The 19,568-nt window shown below is 43.8% G+C and overlaps 1 protein-coding gene across 1 annotated transcript in view; it reads left to right on the top strand.

The window, feature by feature from the left end:
- Positions 1–791: 791 nt before the first annotated feature.
- The window catches only part of LOC146180544 (chitinase-3-like protein 1), a 41,601-nt gene continuing 22,824 nt past the window's right edge, over positions 792–19,568 (top strand). The window contains exons 1-6 of the mRNA XM_084577771.1: positions 792–837; positions 1,254–1,277; positions 1,467–1,625; positions 7,465–7,682; positions 10,051–10,145; positions 15,728–15,839. Of these exons, the coding sequence (XP_084433897.1) occupies positions 792–837; positions 1,254–1,277; positions 1,467–1,625; positions 7,465–7,682; positions 10,051–10,145; positions 15,728–15,839 (654 nt within the window). The remainder of the gene's footprint in view (positions 838–1,253; positions 1,278–1,466; positions 1,626–7,464; positions 7,683–10,050; positions 10,146–15,727; positions 15,840–19,568) is intronic.

Here is a 19,568-nt window from a genome sequence, read left to right as displayed (position 1 = left end):
GGAGCGCCAGTAGAAGTGCAGTAAATTATGATCCTGAAAACGCGCTGCACCCTCCCCCCCCCCCCCCCCCCACCCCGCTTTAAGTTTTTATAAATGAATCGTGCGAATTGAAGAAGCCAAACTACATGGCCGTGCTGATGGTTTTCAAAGGATGTGGTAATCACCTGCAAGATGCTTGGCCAGTACGGAGCCGAGGAATATCGTGCTTCCTGTATTGCGTACAGTTTTAACATAACTCGACTTCGATTTCATGAATGGCTACTACTAGCTTGAGCTGGCTTCCACAATTAAGGAGGGTTCTTATTGGCACACGTTCATTCTTTTACTTCTACGGTATTGGTTAAGGGAGCTCCTCGTTCTGTTTTAGAGTGCCTTAGGTGTGTAGGGTTGACCTTCGCCCCTTTAAGTCGACAGCCTGAAAGGACATTTTTCGCTGCTTGTGCGTCGCTGGCAGTACGATCGAGCATGCAAGTAAGCAGTTTTTTTCCATCATTTTTGAAAAGCATTTCATTTCAGGAATTTTTCTTTGTGTCCCACAAGTGCTTTGTTCTTGATTCGGTTTGATCAGCTCATGCACAAGGCACCTAACGCGAAAAGTCCTTAAGGGTAAATAAAAAAATAAAAAAAAAATAACTGTGTTCATTTTTACCTAACGGTCTGAGCCTCCCGGTTCATTCTTGATTTAAAAGGGAGTTGGCTAATGTGGCCACCTTGCCTGAAATTCATTACACAGATTAACATTCATCAAATTCATTAACATTCATTAACTCGCAGACGCCCAGGAAGAGAGCATGGCGGCGATAAGGAAGGCCTTCGAGGACAGTGCCAGCGACAAACGTACGTAAACATCAAAACAGAAGTCTGAAGAGAGCGCTGGCTGCACGGGGAACAGAGAGCTTTGATATAAGGCCACTCTATACAGAATACACAGGTCGAGCATCGAATCAGACGAGTAGTCAAGATTTTAGAATTTTTCACTCCGTTTTAGTGCGAGATAACTAACACTGCGTCCTTTAGTCGTACGAATGGACACCAAATTGGCTTGAGCGAGGGCGTTGCAGTCACGTGATTGCTCATTATTGCACGTCGGCTTCTACAGAGTTGCATTTGTACCCTCCCTAGAGCTCGCTGAACTGTCAGTGATGTTGCCGCATTTCGGGAATGCTCACAGATATAGTCTGTTACTACCTGTAAGCGCATGTTTCATTAAAGTGCGAATAAAACTATCGCTTTCTTCTTTTTTTCGTGTACAGAGAACGCACCGAGCAAGAACTCAGGCAAGTGTACACCTAATGGTGCCTCACAATTGGGTATAATTTAAAAATAGGTTTGATACCAATGATTACTCGTTTGACTAGGGAGTACAATGTATATTTATTGAGTGTACACCCTGCAAATGTTGCCTCAGAGTTGTTTTAAAATTCATCACGTATCCTTTAAATATCCGCGCGATAACGTTCCAGCAGCGTCGTCCAACGCCAACCTGCTGTGCCGGTTCTCTCCGCGGTACCGGGCGGGTATCTACCCGTATGGCGTGTGCTCTCACTTCATCTACGCCAGCGTGCCCAGCCGACCGGGGCCGCACTCGCCACGCGGCAATGACGTGCTCTACAACTACGACCCAGGTGCCCGCGATCATTCCATGCAACATTACCTTCGGCCTGCATTTGCTCTGAAACAATGCAACGTCCTCCTGTATAGGGGCGAAAACGTTGTAGTTATATATGAAGCATCATCTAATTCATGGTTTCAATAAGAACGCCTACTCCTAATAGTGCCTGCACCTTGCGAGGTCAGTTAAGGTTGCAGCTATAACTTCATCAGGTAGCTGTCTATATGACAACCATTAATTTCTGCGCCATTATATTTGTCAACAGAGTCTACGGGGACATTGTGGCCTTTTTTTAGCTCAAGGCTCAGAGCTTGTCTTGAGGTGCAGAACGAACTTCAGCAGCAAACTTATACAGCTGCAGTTTCGATGAAACACTTGAAGTGCTGAAAATGAGTGTACGAGCTAGGTTTTCTAGGGCGAAAGCGCAGAAAAGACTCTCCATCTTACTGAACAATTGACGGCCGCGTTTGGCAACATCAATGTGAGGTAACAACACTCGTACTCTCTTCAGACGAAACGGAAATCCCTGCTACGATGTGGCACACAGGGCACTGAGTAAAGTACGTTAGTTCTTGGTCCAAAGTACAGAAGCCAACGGGTTTTCTATTTCATCAGCAAAGCGAAGCCATCTTGGCGTCAGTAAAGACTATGGGGCCATGAAATGCTATGCGACTGTTTCTTGCTGTGATAATAAATCATTGCCTAGCATTTTAAGTGCCATTTGACCTTTAATAATGGCTTGAAGGCTCCATTTTACTGCTGACGAGAAAAATGTTTGGCTCCAGAACTTTTGACCTTGAATGACATACTTTTCTCATTGCCCACGCTGCGACGACAATCTTCGTGATGAGAGATCCAACTGTGCATTTGTCATTAGCAGAGGAAATCGCATACGTGTGCAAAGCAACGTTAAATTTAATGCAGTCTTCAGTCAGGCGCCTTCCTGTTCACTCAGTTATGTGGAGTGGTTGTTCACTACGCATCACTCTGTCTGCTTCAACAGTTGTTCGAACTGAAGATTCGGTCCGCTCATATACTATATTTACGGGCTCAGACAGTAAAGCTAAAGGTAACGAGGATTCCAAGGTAAATAACCTTAAAATTATGTCGCAATACACGGAGCGAATAGAGAGTTTTTGACGTTTGAACAAAAGTTTGGTAACTGCGTTATTGCCTCATACCGCGCGTCTCAATACAGTCACTTTTTCCTGCCCTCCCCTCGGCCTTTCACTTTCCTCTCCTAATCCATTTCTTAATTGTTCACGTTTTTTCTTGCGGCGAGGGGTGACCTATGGATAACCACCTTGCTTTACACCATTTCGGTTACAGTCAGGATATGGCTGATAGCAGGACTTTCTTGCAAGTTCATGTTTCTCCCCATGTTGGGCCTAGTGGTGGTTGTCTGCCACCCTGGCCCAAGAACATATCTTTCTGCTGGCTTGCTCTGAACTTTCAACAAATCGTCCTTATTTGATATGGGTGCGCTCCTGATTCGCAGCGCTGTACCTTTTCAAAGATAAAAACATGTTTCCAAGCATCCACATGATCACTGGTCAACATGCTGAAAAACTCGGGACAAATCTCGCCGTTCATTGGCTCAAAGACCTTAGGTGGTAGCTGACACTATAGGGCAAAGGTAAATTATGAAGAAGCCAGCTAGTAATAGAGAACTATTTTTATATTGCTTTACAGCAGCGAATGCAAAAAAAAAAATAACTATCTGGAATCGGGGCATTTGGAGTCATTGTCGTTAGACCCCTCAGATTACTAAACACTGTTCTTGATGTCATTTCTGATAATCGCCTAAAGTACTAACCGAATATCTTTTTAACGGGCTAAAATATCAAAATTTGACCAATGTTTACCTAATCAGGATATGCAGGGACAGCAAAGAAATAGAAACTAAGCGCCTGGTCCTTACCTTCGTATCGAGCATGCTCCCTATAGCCCTGTGGAATTAGGGTACACAAGAATGAGCTTCCGACCGCATACCCCTTACCCGCGGACCCACTACACTGTTTCAACTGTCAGAAGTATGGCTATGGCGCACGATGCTTTCGAAGCCGAATAACTTGATCCAAATGTACTTCTCCCGAGATAACTGATGTCTAACCTCACCTTTGTATAAACTCTGAGGGCAGCCACTCTGGATATTCTGGCACCTGCCCTGTTTGGAAAACAGAAAGACAATGGAATTTTGGGGACACCCCAGTAAGCTAAGTAATGTTAAAGAAAGACATATTAGCAATGCACTCCCTTGTTGATTTATGTTTGTACAAGATGAACACCGTCACAATCTAACAAACTTCGTAAGAACAGCAAATCTTTCGCCGTGACCCAGAGCAGCGAGCACACTCTCCAGGGGGGTATGATCATAATTTAAAACTGTATCCGAAACTTGGAACATCAATTCAAATCTAAATTAGGAAAGGTGGCAGCCGCCATATATTGTATATTCATATCAATAAAGTTTGTTGAATACATCTCGACTGCGCATTATAGTTACAGCACATTATTTAGATCTTCTACTCCTGCTGCTGGAGCAGTTCTTTATAGTGGGAGAGTTTAATGCCAATTCTAATTCTGCGCAAGTTAGAAAAGGGACAGTCGAGGCAAAAGAATCGAGAATTTCATATTAAGTAAAAAATCTTGGTTTGCCTAACACTGGTAACCTACGTACATCTCACCGAGATCATGGAAAATGACCGATTTAAATTCACCCTCAAGCGACAGCAGTTTGATATGAGATATTTTATATAATCCCTTTGATAGCGACCATTTACTCGAACTAATCACTTCAACGCATCGAACAAAAGTTATTCTGAAAAGGACAACGTCATTGAAAGCTGAACCTAACGGCCGATTGCTTTATTTACAAAGTCGGCCAGCTAGAAGGTTTTCTCAATAGAGTACTGTCCGCGGTAAACAGAGTACGCGTGGCCCTCATGAGATCTATTACTGGCTGGTAGCACATCGTTGTAAACATGGTGAACACCTCTTCTTAAAGTCTTTACTAAAATACAGATGACAGAAAAAATATCGGAGGCTTGTGAAAATCTATAATTGTACCTGTTCTCAAACATGGAAAGCTGGCAACTACCTGTAGTAATACACAAACAACGCGCACAGTCTGCCTCGCCAAATCCTTCGAAAGGCTCCGGAATATTCGACTGATATTTACACAGGAATCCCGTGAGATTTTTGAAGTTCGCCAGTCTGGCTAACCAAAACAATACGTGGTCGACAGTTTCTCAGCTCGTCTTTTCCGAAATGCAAAAAAGCTATATCTGAAGACTCTGGATAGAAGGAGAGGAAAACGATGGCTACAAAATGTAACTAGACAGCCTCAGTTCGCAAGCCAAGCCACCGTTTATTTAAGAGGGGACTTGTTTTCTTCTGGACAGAGCGGTCATCACTGGCTTGATTTATGTGCTCTTTTTGTCGTATAAAGAAAGCGAGGAAGGGAGGGATTTGGAGGTAGATGAGCAGGTTAAGTAATGAAAGAACGTCTCCTTCGCTAAGAACTTCTATGAAACTGGAACCGGTGTGCTTCGGTCACCTGAAAAATCAAAGAGGAGGCAGGAGAACTGAAAGTACAATCCGTGGTAAATGATGAATCGGTATCTGATCCAGGTTCGATGCTTGCAGTTGTCTCCTGGAAGGGAAAAGGCATTCCAAAGACACCTAATACGAACAGAGCTGCAGCAGAATACTTGTCAAGAGCTTTCCGGAATTGGTTTGAATACTTGAAAACAGCTTCCCGGAAGTGGGGAAGTACCAGCAAATTAAGGCTAAGAATGTCAGACAAAATCAAGGATGGACGAATAATAAATAGCAGGATTGCACTTTTGCTTTAATTTTTTCTTTGGATTCGTCGTCAGCGATATCGGTGTCTCGAAACTCTTCTCATCGACATACGTGAATGAAGGCCTAGCTTCAAGAAACGGGGAATTATGTCGACGTCAAGACCTATTATGGCGTCTCACTGACACATCTCGCGGTATCTCGCAGAATTTCGCTGTAGCCTCTTGCAAGCACATCTCGGGGAATCGTGCGGACACACCTCGTAGACTCGAAATATTCGCAATGCACCTAAAAAGGCTTTCGCATTTAAAAAAAAAAAAAGGTAATGACGGATAAGAGTAAGCAATACCTTCTAAGCAGGACATTATATGAGAAGAAATGAATTGAACGGTTTGTAAAAGGGTTGTTTACAGTGGCCGATGGTCTGAGCGCTAAGCGCAGTGTGTGCAACGGAGCGCTCGCTATCCACCTATACCTCTTCGTCCTTCACTGCCCCACACAAAGCTCACACTGCATCGTTTTCCTCACTACAGGGGAACCAAACTGAGAAGCGTAAGAAGGAAACGGGTTTTAAAAACACCACGAGGCTTATGTTTTTGGAAAGGGGCGCACAATTGCAATGAATTGTACTACCCTTGCAATATGTCATCTCATTCCAGACTTTTTGGTGCAGAGGAAATATATTTAGGGTAGTGTAATTTTCAGTCGACGTTTTTATGCCTTTTAGCAATGTTCTAAATTTAAGTATTAGAAATCGCTTCTTGTATTTTCCAACCTTTAGAGATTTAATTCCTGACTGGAGATTAAATAATTAGTTTCATTTAAATTTATATGCAACTGAAGCTATATACTGTATGAAAACCCTGTCAGTAAAAATCGCTCTGCGTGGAACAAACAAAGTCGCCTTGTCGCGACATTCGCTTTGGTTAGAATTGAGGTTTTCCCTTAACGCTTGTTCAGTTCTCTTTCATACGTGGAAACTCTGCATTCGTATGCAAGATTGGGCACACCTAGATGTTCGTGGAAAGATATTTAACTTCATGGAAGACTTTCATTTCAACTTAGCTTGCGTTCAATCCTCTCATGAAACTTCATTCAGGAGAAGGGTGCACTTCAAAGATGTATTTTAAGCACGAGTTTCATTATAAAAAGTCCATTAACTACCTAGTTTATGGCGGTGACATACAAACAGCTTGCACATCTTCCAGCTTATCAAGATGTCGAAGTTAAGACAGAAAATATAAAAAAAAATGTCGGATATGGGCAAGCAAAACTGTCTTTAAATTCTCCAGGCACCAAATGTAGCTCTATTTTGTTTTTGAATTTTAACTTTCAAACCGCTTTATGAATTAGTAGTATACTTCAGCCAAGCCAAGCATTTTTTGCTCATATAGAAAAAACTCCACCCCAGCTTTCTTCCGGGCCATGCTAACGCAAGCAACCCACGCAGGCGGGAGGGTAGTGAAAGGGGACAGCGTGCGACCCTTGGCGGCGCATAACTGGCGAGGAGGAAGCAATTAACTTCCTGCCCGCACCACTGTTACGGTGAACGAAGAATTTTCCGTACAGTTTTTTTTTTCACCCATTCCCTGCGTCAGGCTAAGAAAACACGCACTTGCCTGGGCTTGTGGACTGGAACGATCCCAATTTAGAGTGGGTTAATGACTTCATTCCTTCCTTTCCGCTTTCCCTACTAGTGGTCTCAAGCCGCCTCACACAGCCTAACAAAGACTTCTCAGGCTGGTATGTGCACAAATCAATTAATATATCTTCCTTTGTCGCAGGCTACAAATCTATTTTAAATATTGCCAACGCATTTCGTTTTGAAGTAAAATAGGAATATCCCGTGCGATAGCGTGTCTTCGTGAGAAGAGAATAGAGGGGTAGAGCGAGAAATGCCAATGCGGCATTATGGGCATTTGGAGTGGATTGCAGTGCGCCCCAGTCGGGGCTCCTGTCTCAGTTATTCCGTGTGTAGCTTTAAATGCATTGCCAAAAAGTCGAGAGACGAGATTTGTAACCATGGCTACGCTGCACTCCCTGCGCAGGCGCGTTCAAGAAGTTCCTGCATGTGCGTGAGACGGCGGGCGACGTGCGCCTCCTGCTTTCGGTGGAGCTGAAGGCAATGCTCCACACCAGCTGGCCTGCGCAGAAGCTCGCCTCCGACGCCCGCGTATGGCTCGAACGCAGTGGCGTCGACGGGCTGCACTTGGCCGAGCTCGATCTGCTGCCCAGGAACGTCCAGAACATCACCAACATCATCACGGTACGCAAACCTCAAGGCGCTTTATTTTAGAGCGCAAATTGTCGTCTCCGTTTAGCAATTTTCGGTTATGCAAGGCTGCATCCGATTAAAACGATACAACTTGCTCTGTAGGTAGTATTGGCTCATATTTAACGGTTTTTGGTAGAAAATATTGGTTATTCAAACAAATTTTTGACCGATCGTTTACCAAATTAGTAAGTGAAGCTTCTGCCATTCCTGTATTTTACAAAGGTGTAGCGTTCTCGACGTTTCTTCCCTAATACGAGACAAAAGCAAGGAAAACTAAATGTTAGACAGACGGTAGAGTTCTACCACCGAGATTTCCTCTCACTTCCTAAACACCTGCCTTATGTTGAGCTGACAAGTTTCGACTAAGATGATCTAATTGAAATATTTTGCGGGCGACTCCAAACGGAAAACAACAGAAATACAGTATCTGTCTCCTCTTGTAAGCTTTAGTTCTGGCAATGGACGATATAGTGGTGAGCAAAAAAAAAAGCAGATGTCACCATCCACCGGAGCAAGAGATTGGAATTCATTGCGTTGCGGGCCATGAAGGCGTCGAGAACAACAGGATCAGGCCAGTCATAATCCTCAACCGGGACCTAGATTATGATTACTGCATGTTCTCTACGCTGTCGCATATCGTTACGAGTAGAAATCAAGCACCAGTGGGCAACACAACTCCGGAATCGACAGGCACTGCTTAACGGCTCAACTCAACCCTCAACGTCGTCTTCGTTCACCCAACCAGACACTTCGTTCTTCACTTTCTGAATGCCAGCATGGGACAGCAGAAGCACAGTCCCGGTGGGTTCTAAGTAAACGAAGCCGGGCGTGAATAATATGGCTTGAGTCGTGTCACATGCACAATGTCGGAAGCTCGTGGTGCAGACGACTTCGTGTTCAGAGGTTCGATTTCATATGTGACATCGGTGACTCGGCGCAAGATACGGTAGGGATCTGTGTAGCGTGGTAGAAGTTTTTCGCATAAGCCCACCTGGCGGGATGGGAGCCAAAGCAGAACGAGAGAGCCTGGAGCGTAGTGCACATCGCGGTGGTGACTGTTGTAACAGGATTGCAGGGAGGCTTGGGAGGCCAATAGTCTGTCTCGAGCAATGCGGCGAGCATCATTAGAGCGGGAGATGGTATCACGAGCGTAAGTACTAGTGGCTGCGTTAGTAGCGGGTAGCTATGTATCAAAGGGGAGGAATGGGTGTCGTCCAAAAAGCAGATAAAAGGGAGAGTAGCCAGCGGTATCAAGCCGAGAAGAGTTGTAGGCGAATGTTACAAAAGGTAGTATAATGTCCCAATCCCGATGGTCGCCGGAGACATACATTGATAACATATCTGTGAGCGTACGGTTGAGGCGTTCTGTGAGGCCATTGGTCTGAGGATGATAGGCGGTGGTTAATTTGTGGCGGACGGCGCACACACGAAGTAGCTCCTCAGCCACTCCGGAGAAGAAGCAGGGACCACCATCTGTGAGTAGTTAACGAGGGGCACCGTGTTGTAGTATCACGTCGTGGAGGAGGAAATCAGCGACGTCTGTAGCGCAGTTAGTCGGGATCCCGCGGGTAATGGCGTAACGCGTAGCATTATGATTCAAATACCTCAACTGCTGCGCTCGAACATTGCCCTACTGAGTACTATAATCGTAGGCCAAGCTTTCAAAGTTAAATCTTCACCAGCATCATTGATTGAAAAAGCCATCGGCGATGTCGCCATTTTCCCGTCGTCAGCAGTAAACGCCAGTGGGCACATGATGGAAGGGCATCTCAAGGGTTCCACGAGAGAGCGGCGCCTTTATAGGAGGAGTCGATTGATTCGAATTTTCTAAAGGCCGGCAGACCGCGGTTGAACTGTTCGTTTGGATAATTTTTGGAAAGAGTACCTATCACTGGCTAATAAATCTTTCTAGCTGAAACACGTCATGAGTGTATACGGTGCATTATAATATAATTTTGCGCGAAAAGAAGCAAGAGTTTCTCAACGCAAGTTGGATTGGATGGTGTTAGATCAATGGTAGTACAAATAATGAAATATATCTTAGTTGAATAATCTGAGATGATTTACTTGATTTATTCGCTACAAACCCGTCGCCGGTCCGTTCTGAAATTCCCACTTTTTTCTATGTAATGTTGTCTGTTATGTAAAATCATTACTGAACTGATTTCTCGCTTTTAACATCACCTGAAAAAGTAAATTACTTTAGTCTGCCTCGTTTGAGGCATTGACAGTTTTTATGTGGTTTAATTTATAAACTGTACTAGTGTCATAAATGAAAGCATGTTCTGTAATTGGGCGAGAAGGGATAAAAGTTTGAGGCTTAGTTTCTATTGGTTTAGTTTCGCATTTCGTTCTGCAGGCCCTCCGTGACTCGTTCAAACGGCAGTACCTGCTCACCATCGGCATCGACCGCACGCAGAAGGCCGTGGAGAGCGATCTGCTGAAGATTCTTAAGTACGAAATAACAACACGAATGCCATCCGCATGGGTAAAGCCGCTTTAGTCATTCTCTACTGATGCAGCCCTTGCGGCATTGGTCAAAGCAAAAACAACTGTCAGAGATGATGATGATGAAAACATTTATTCACTTTGGCTTAGATTAAAAATAGGACGGATACAACTAAAAACTATATTTAGGTCCTTGATTTTTTCTACTTATTTTCAGCGGATGCAGCTCCTCTGCTAAGTCAGTGTAAAGAAACATAGAAATCTAAGCTGCACTGAACTGATACAGAAGCAAACGACTCCTAAGATCAATTTTTCGAAGTAGGCTGAGAAATACAATGAACATATAAACAAGCTTTGAAAGGGCGACGAGGCTGCGGACGCTCACTCCCAAACACCTTGCGGGCAATGTTTACATCACTACAATGAATGCTGTATTTCTTGGTATCTCAAATGCAGTATTTATTTATTTTATTTTTTATTTATCACATACTGCGGACCAAACATGGTCCAAGCAGGAGAGGCACGGTACAAAAGAAAGTGCAAAAAAAAACTGACCCTTGACAGCATTGGTATTGACAGAACACGCACAAAAAAGAAAAAAAAAACGAACAATGAATACTTATACAAAACTAAATGGGGTGAAATCATGCATCAAAAGACTACCCTAGTTGAAAGAAACGCTGCACAAAGTCAACAATACATCGAATTACAGACAGTGTCAATTAATGATGCAGTCACTCGTCGGAAACAAGTAGTGGTGAATCATGCGGCAGTGCATTCCAATCAGAGATCGTGTGAGGAAAAAAGGAGAATTTATACACATCTGTGCGAGCAAAAATAGGTTCTATGTAGTGCTTGTGCTTATGACGAGACTTCCTTGACGAGTGTTTAGTTATGTATTCTTGTGGATCAATACCTAGTTTCGAAAAATATAAGCGATTAAGGAATTTAATTCGCAAATTTTTTCTGCGTTCATTCAAGCACTCCAGGTTTGCGTCATTTAACATAGCAGATGGAGAGTCTCGGCGTTTATAGCGGTTATAAATAAAACGAACGGCCAACCTTTGAAGTTTTTCTAGTTTTTCTATCTCTATCTTTGTGTGAGGGTCCCACACAATGCTCGCGTACTCCAAAGAGGGTCTCACCATGGCTTTGTACGCCTTGTTTCTCAGTGCAGCTGTTGATCTGCCTAATTTATGTTTTAATAAACCTAGTTTTTTACGAGCTGAAGAGCACACGTTATCAATGTGCGCTGTCCATTTAAGCCTGGATGTAATTGTAACCCCTAAATACTTATATTCCTCAACTTGTTTAATTATCTTGTCATCCATGCTGTAAAGAAATTCCAGCTTGTTTCTTTTATTGGTAAGGCACATGTGAACAGTTTTGTCAAAATTAATTATCATGTCCCATTTGTCACACCATTCTGCTAGCAATTTTAGATTATCATTTAGCTCAAGTTGATCAGAAAGAGAATTTATGGTTTTAAAAATGACACAATCATCAGCGAACAGCTTAATTGATGCCGTTGGATTCAGTGAATCGACGAGGTCATTTATGTAAATATTAAATAAGACCGGTCCTAGTACAGATCCCTGTGGCACACCCGAGTAAACGTCTAAATGTTCAGAGCACGCTCCGTCTACCTCTACATACTGCTTTCGGTTTGTCAAGTAAGATATTACCCAGTTGATTATTTCAGGAGGTATACACAGTGCTTTCATCTTTATGATTAATTTATTATGTGACACCCTGTCAAAAGCCGTTGAAAAGTCCAGAAATATTATATCTACCTGACCGTTTTTATCTATAACTTTAGCAAATTCATTAATGGTTACAATTAACTGCGTGTTAGTAGAAAAGCCCCTTCGGAAGCCATGTTGCGCTTTATTTATAATACTGTGCTTATCCAAGAAATTATTTAGATGTTTCACCAGAATATGCTCTAGCACCTTGCAAGAAATACACGTAAGTGAAATAGGTCGATAATTACTGATTTCTAGAAGGCTACCTTTCTTAAAAACTGGGATTACACGAGCCAGAAGCCAATCGGTCGGTACTTTATCAGATTCTAAGGATTTATTAAAAATTATGACGAGAAATCTGCCCATAAGCTCCGCGTATCTTTTAAGAAATATGGCGGGAATTTTGTCCGGACCTGTTGATTTTTTCGCGTCTAGTCGTAGTAGCAGTTCAATTACACCCTCCAAGGATATGAACAAAGTGCGTGATTCACTAGGTGCGGGAACACCTTCGCAACACTTGCTTGACTTTGAAAATACACTTTGAAAATGATAGTTGAATATTTGTGCTATCTCCCCGCTGTCTGTAACCATATTACCACCTACTGCTACATGCTCAATCCGCCGATGAGCCTTGTTCCCAAGGAACTGCCAGAATTTTCGGGGGCTTTCTGAAGCGAACCTGCCAAGAGTTTCAGTGAAATAGCGTTCTCGAGATTCTCGCATGTTATATTCTAGGGTTGTTTTTAGCCCTGAAACTACATCATCATTAATTCGCTTCAATTTTCTACGGCGTTTTATTCTGCGCTTTAACTGAAGCAGCTCTCTGGTTACCCAAGGGCTCCTTCGACCAACCTTTTTCAATCTCTCAGGAACAAATTTGTCTATACAATAGTGACAGCACGATTTAAACTTAGTCCATAATGCTTCAATGTCGTCGTCATGAAACGAAAAAAGGGAATTCTCTAAATAATGCGTAATTTGGAGATCATCAGCAGCTGAGTAATTCTTGACAAAAACAGGTTTCGGCTTGCAAGATCCCGAACCCCGTGGAAAACCGCAGGTAAAGTAAATGAGGCTATGGTCAGAAATACCATCGTGAACCTGTGTTGTACGATCCTGAATGCTGTTAGAACAAAGTAAAAGATCTAAAATTGAGGAAGCAGCATCTGTCACTCGTGTTGGGACAAGAACTGTTTGGGTGAGGTCATATGCAAGTAGCATGTCAAGCAACACTTCAGAACTGTGGGCGTCAACTGATCCACATTTCATTTCCACCCAATTAATAGCCGGAAGGTTAAAGTCTCCAGCCACTATAATATTTTTATCACGGTATTTTTCTAAATGGTCGTAGAGCTTTAGTAAGAATTCTGGTGGGGATCCCGGTGGCCTGTAAACACCCGCAATAATGACTGTGCTGCCGCTAAATTCAACTTTGCAAAATACGCTTTCGTGAGCATTGTCAACTTCTGGTAACGCAAAGAATGAAAGCCCATGTTTCACAAGGACTGCAGTACCGCCACCTTTTGTTTCGCGATCTTTTCGATAGCAGATATATGAAGGTGGAAATACGCAGTTATCCGGGGTATCATCGTGAAGCCAAGTTTCTGTGATGATGGCCACGTGGGGATCATATCAGAGCAAAATACATTCAAGCTTTTCTGACTTATTGCGCACACTTTGCGCATTCAAACAAACAATTCGAAGAAGCTTCTGCGCAGGCTTCTCTTTAGCCTGAGAACGTCAATCATCTGATTTCGTACTTTTGCGAAACAAAACTTTGCTGTTCTTATCACTGTCCCATACATATACATCATCGTTTAGAAACAACTTGTCCTGAACAAGTTTCATTTTGTCATTCGGACCGCTATCAGCTAATCCGGACTGCCACAGTTTCTTTCTTATCTGTAAAGTTTCTTGAGAAAAATCGTCAGAAATTGATATGCCGGAACCCTTTAGTTTTGAACAGTTCTTAAACAGGGTTATCTTTTCATTGTGGTTGTATAGGCGAACAATCACAGGTCGTGTATGATCCTTTCGTGGCTTGCCAATTCTATGAATGCGTTCCACTGAACTTACACTGACGCTAAGCTTTTCTTCGAAAACCTGGCGGACAACTTTGATTTCTAGATCCTGCCTATTTTCGTTCGAGCTTTCCTTAATACCAAAAACCAAAAGGTTATTCCGCCGAGCACGGTCCTCAAAATCAACAAGTTTTTTATTCTGAGCCAACAATGCTTCTTCAAGATGGTGTATCGTTTCTTCGAGTTTTTTTATTTTAGATTCATTCGCTTTGGTTAACTCTAAGACCTCGTCTAATTTGGTAAGCTTTTTATCTAGTTCGGAAAGGGTAGCATCACGTACTCTACCAGCACCTTTCATCTCTTGAAGTTCGTCAAGGATGGCATTTAGTTTTTCTGTGACGTTGGGGCCGGGATTACTTTCCACATCGCCACAAAGCAGGAGTAACAAAACACACCAACACTCAATAGCAATCTGAGCACATCGCCGAGGGCACGGCAGCATGACGAGCGCACGAGAATTTGTCCGAATAGAAGAAAACGGATTGTAAAATCTAACCTGCACAGCGATCCAGACATGGTGAAACATGACGCTCGGAAGAGTGCCGCCGTGCCCTCTGAGGCGATGCGAAGAATCCGGGCCTTTTATGGCGTATTCTGTTGACGTCACTGAGCAGTGAAGCCCATGCGGTATTCTGTTTTCTGCGATGATAAAGGTAGGGCAGTCTTGTGACCAGAGCGGTTGATTCCACGTGCTGCATGAAGATCCAGGAACCCATAGCGCATGTCCTGACAAACCAGGCGAATCAGGTCGACTGAAGCTTGACGGCGGCGGCACGAAAAAAAGAACCTGCACAGCGATCCAGACATGGTGAAACATGATGCTCGGAAGAGTGCCGCCGTGCCCTCGCAATACATATACGCAATACATATACGCTATACACGTACGCTATACGTACGCTATACACATATACGCTATACGTACGCAATACATATACGCTAATGCGAAAATAAAGCATTATTTAACGTTTTTTTTTGATGCGCTACTGCTCAGCTTGTCACGTCTTATGGCGAAAAAGTAAGAATTGAACTTTACTGCTTTTATGCTGCCTCCCCTACCGCTTGGAACACATTGTGGCTTGAAGTACAGAATAAGCAAGGAGTGAGAGGGAACTCTATTTTCTGACACGTAATCAGAAGCTGTCTATTGTGCGGAGAACCAATTGCTGGGCTAGTTGGTGCATTGTACATAAAAGGAAAGATTAACAGCTTAACAAAAAGACACTCACAAATAGGCACAAATAGACGCACAGGACAGGCGCTGACACTTCAACTTCTTTCTCGAAACACCACCACATACAAACTTCTTCTTGAACGGCCAAATGCGCCCACATAGTCAGCAGCATAGTCAGTTGACCTTTGAATTTTGGTAAGGTAGGGTAGGCCTAAACTGCTATGCATGTGTTGCTGACTCTGTGGGAGCATTTGGTTGTTCAAGAAAAAGTTTGTATGTGGTGGTGTTTCGAGAAAGAAGTTGAAGTGTCAGTGCCTGTCCTGTGCGTCTATTTGTGCCTATTTGTAAGCGTCTTTTTGTTGCGCTTTTAATCTTTCCTTTTAGGATTTCCCGCTGATTTGTCTTTATTTTCTGCCGTTATTTTTGTTCGAATGTCATTTTTCTGCTCAATTTAGCTGGATCTATTGGGGCAACTACTGTTTTCAATATAAAAGCAATGTTTCGATCTGGAAGTTTCGATGTCCAGCGGGTTCATGCAAAGAACGCATAAATAGGATGCTGCTAGCAATATCGTGTATTGCTTGCGTGCAGGTTGGTGGACTTTGCGAGCTTCAAGACGAGCTACGTGAGACACACGGATGAGCGCACCACGCTCACCAACCCGTACAAAAAGTATGACAATAGCACCTCCGCACAGTTTCTGGTAGGTGCATCACTACTTTTCTGCATATATAAATCAGTGCCCTTAAGCTGAGCAGTTTAAACTGCTGCCACTAAATCTATCTTTAGATACATTTTGTGTACCGGTATTAGGTATCGTATGTTGAAAATGAAAGTATCGCAGTATCGGTATCGAAAATACATTTTTAAAGTATCGTGTATTTTGAAGATACTCGATGCTAAAAAAACTTCAAATATTGAAACCGCTGTGAGAGTTTTGGTTGACGGCACTCTCTCGGACGGCAGTATAGGCCCTGAGACAGCTCGGCTTGTAGTACCGCGTGAGTTCCTTACTTATGGCCCGGCGCTCAATGTTAACCATATTTCCAGATTCCCTTTCTTTAAAACTGAAGTTGGCAATGGTGCTCACAAGGTGCTTTACATCTGAGTACCGAGTGCGTCACATGAATATGCTAAGCCGTTAACAGACACACAGAAAGATACGAACAAAGCGGAAACACAAGGCAAACATGCAGTGGGGGTCACGCACACTGCTGTACCCGCTCTTCCTACCCTCTGCCGTCATCCCCCACCCCCCTTCCGTCGGTCCGTCCGTTCGTCTTTGCGGCACTGATTCTCGTCAAGCAGCGTCCCGAGTGTGCTGTCGGAGCTCTGGGCTCCGCGTGCCAGCTCTGCTTGGCGGCAATTACAGGAGCTTCTAAGGCCTCAGTCCGCCATAATGCAGTCGGCTAACCGCCGTTCTGCCAGTTCACTGCGTTTGACTGCAAACAAATGCATTCTCTGTAACTGCACAGGGAAGAGGCTTCCACTGGACGGTTTTTATGGAAAAAAATATTACGCCTAAGATTTTTTGGTATGCATGACATGAAAGCTATGAATGCAATTTTCCAGCACAGTTCAGTAACAAATTATACGTTGTCAAACATTTTGTTTTGAGAACAACATTTAAGCCTACCTTGAATAAATCTTGTAAAGATATTTCTATCTTGAAAAAAAAACCGTACTTTTTCAAATATGCGAATTGATTGACACCATATCAGCCACTTTCTGTTAAAAAGGACATATTTTATCCACAACCAGTCGTAGTTTTCCAGCGACGGTAGTGAACATCGAGTTTCCTAACGACCTCCAGGATGCTTGTGTCAGCGCAGCTATGGTTCACTCCTACAAGCTGATAAAAGGCATAATCACCTAATAAAACACTGCGGTGTGCTCGTGTGCTTACGTAGAGAGGCTTTTCTCATTGTCGTGACTTTTAGCACACCCACATTGCGCTCTTTCCTGGCTCTTCTCTTCTTGTTTTCCCTCTAGCTTTAACAATATGCAGAGCTTAAAAAAATTTGTTGTCGCACTAATGGCAATATAACTACTCAGTTCTCCAAACGCAGTCGGGTTGAACGTTTTAGTGTGGAAATTTACGCAGGAGCCACCGGGTAAGCAGCGTGTAGTATGAAATGAAAAGCAACAAAATAAACAGAAAAAATTTAGACGTATTTGTATGCATAGCCAAGTGCTCATAGGTCGGTTCGCGTGAACAGCATTAGCTTAAAAAATATTCCGCTAGATTGCTTGTGGAAGCAATTGCTTCATTGCAACCCTGGCTTCAATTCAATGTGAAGTTCTGGCAGGGACAGCTAGTAAACAGATGAGCTTCAATACCTCCATGCTGGCATATTCGTTTAATCCCTTTCAGAAACACTACGCTGTAGGAGTGCTCTAAAGGGTTCAGAAAGCACGGTACAGTTTCCTGATGTCGCTAATCGTATTATGATCTTTATTATGTTGAAATTTCAGTGAGGCATCGAAGTATCTACAATACAGTACCGATTTTCTGTATCGAAACCCGATTTCAGGTCTTATCTTGTATCGGCATCGAAAATACAATTTTTCAGAGTATTGAGTATCGGTATCGAAGATACTTTTTTGAAGTATCTTGCCCAGCCCTGGTTCCCGGGTTTCCTCATGAAAAGATATGGCGGAATCAAACAAAGAAGAACCCATGCGCGAGCACGCCAGCTTTGGCCAGGGCAACACCACTTAGACTAAGAGAAGGCCAGCGCAAGTCCCCCTTTCCACTAGTCCTACGTCACGACAGTGAGATCTGGGGATAGATCGGCGGCGCCGAGCGCAAGGCGATCTGGAACGACTCGGTCCGAGTGTGCGTGTTTTCAGCCTGTGTTTGCTGTGTTCTTAATCTGTGCTGCATAGGCGTTTGTGAGCAAGGTATCTACAATGTCTGGGTGTTGTGCGCTAATATGTTGCTCTAACTATGCCAACGGATCCAAAGCACAAGTGTACAAGTTTCCTTCGGACGCAGCTCAAAATGCAGCGTGGACAATGGCTGTGCCGTGGAAAACCTTATTACCGGTGAAGTGCACTGTGGTAAGGAAGCGTTCTTGTTTCCTTTATACTACTCGTGCTCCTATTCACCACTATTTGATTTAGCATAGTGTGGTTTATGGTTGGTTTATGGGGTTTAACGTCCCAAAGCAACTCAGGCTATGAGAGACGCTGTAGTGGAGGACTCCGGAAATTTCGACCACCTGGGGTTCTTTAACGTGCACTGACATCGCACAGCACACGAGCGCCCTGCTTTCCCCTCCATCGAAAATCGACCGCCGAGGCCGGGATTCGATCCCGCTTCCTCGGGAACAGTAGTCAAGCACCCTAACCACCGCGCCACTCCGGCAGGGATTTAGCATAGTATATTAAAGCGTAGGCGTGCCTATATCGAGCACGCAATTTGGACTGCACAGCTCCTAATAATCTAATCGCATTCGCCCTGTTTTGAGTGCGGAACAAAATTGTTTTGCAACCTAAATTATTTTCTTATGGAAGCAATTTTATTTCTCTAGCGACCACGTGATCGTATTTGCCGTAGTAAATGACCGATTTAAAGCCGTGTTAGCTGCTCGCTGCGTTAATATTGTTACGAGTGGAAATCACGCACCGATGGGTCACATCACTCTGAAATCGCTGGACACCGCTTAGCCGCACAAATCAACACTGAGCGTCGTCTTCGTTCACACACCCAGACACTTCTTTTTTCACTTGCTGAATGCCAGCATGGTACACCACATAACATTACCCCCGCCGCAGAAGCGCAGTCCCGGTGCGTTCTAGGTAAACGAAGCAAGGCGTGAATAATACGGCTTGATTGGGTAAAAAATTTTGCGCAAAAAACACAAAGGACAAAGAAGAACACATAAGACGTTTGACAAGCGCTTATGTGTTCTTCTTTGTCCTTTGTGTTTTTTGCGCAAAATTTTTTACCCAATGGATCACCAACTAGCCCGGCAACATGCTCTTCTCAATACGGCTTGAGTCGTGTCACATGCACAATGTCAGAAGCTTGTGATGCAGAAGACTTCGGGTTCAAAGGTTCGATTTCATGTGTGACGTCAGTGACTCGGCGGAAGATACGGTAGGGGCCTGTGTAGCATGGTAGACGTTTTTCGCCCAAGCCTACCCGGCGTGATGGGAGCCAGAGCAGAACGAGAGAGCCTGGGGCGTAGCGCACATCGCGATGGCGACTGTTATAACGGGATTGCTGGGAGCCTTGGGAGGCTAAGAGCCTATCGCGAGCAATGTGGCGAGCATCTTTAGCGCGGGAGATGGCATCACGAGTGTAAGTACTAGTGGCGGCATCAGTAGTGGGTAGCGATGTATCGAAGTGGAGTAATGGGTGTCAGCCAAAGAGCAGATAAAAGGGAGAGTAGCCAGCGGTATCATGACGATAAGAGTTGTAGGC

The sequence above is a fragment of the Amblyomma maculatum genome, chromosome 8 (genome assembly GCF_055883805.1).
Source record: "Amblyomma maculatum isolate TAMU_Amacu chromosome 8, ASM5588380v1, whole genome shotgun sequence".
Lineage (NCBI taxonomy): Eukaryota > Metazoa > Arthropoda > Arachnida > Ixodida > Ixodidae > Amblyomma > Amblyomma maculatum.
Note: the sequence above shows the minus strand (reverse complement) of the source record. Positions and strands in the feature narration are given on the sequence as shown.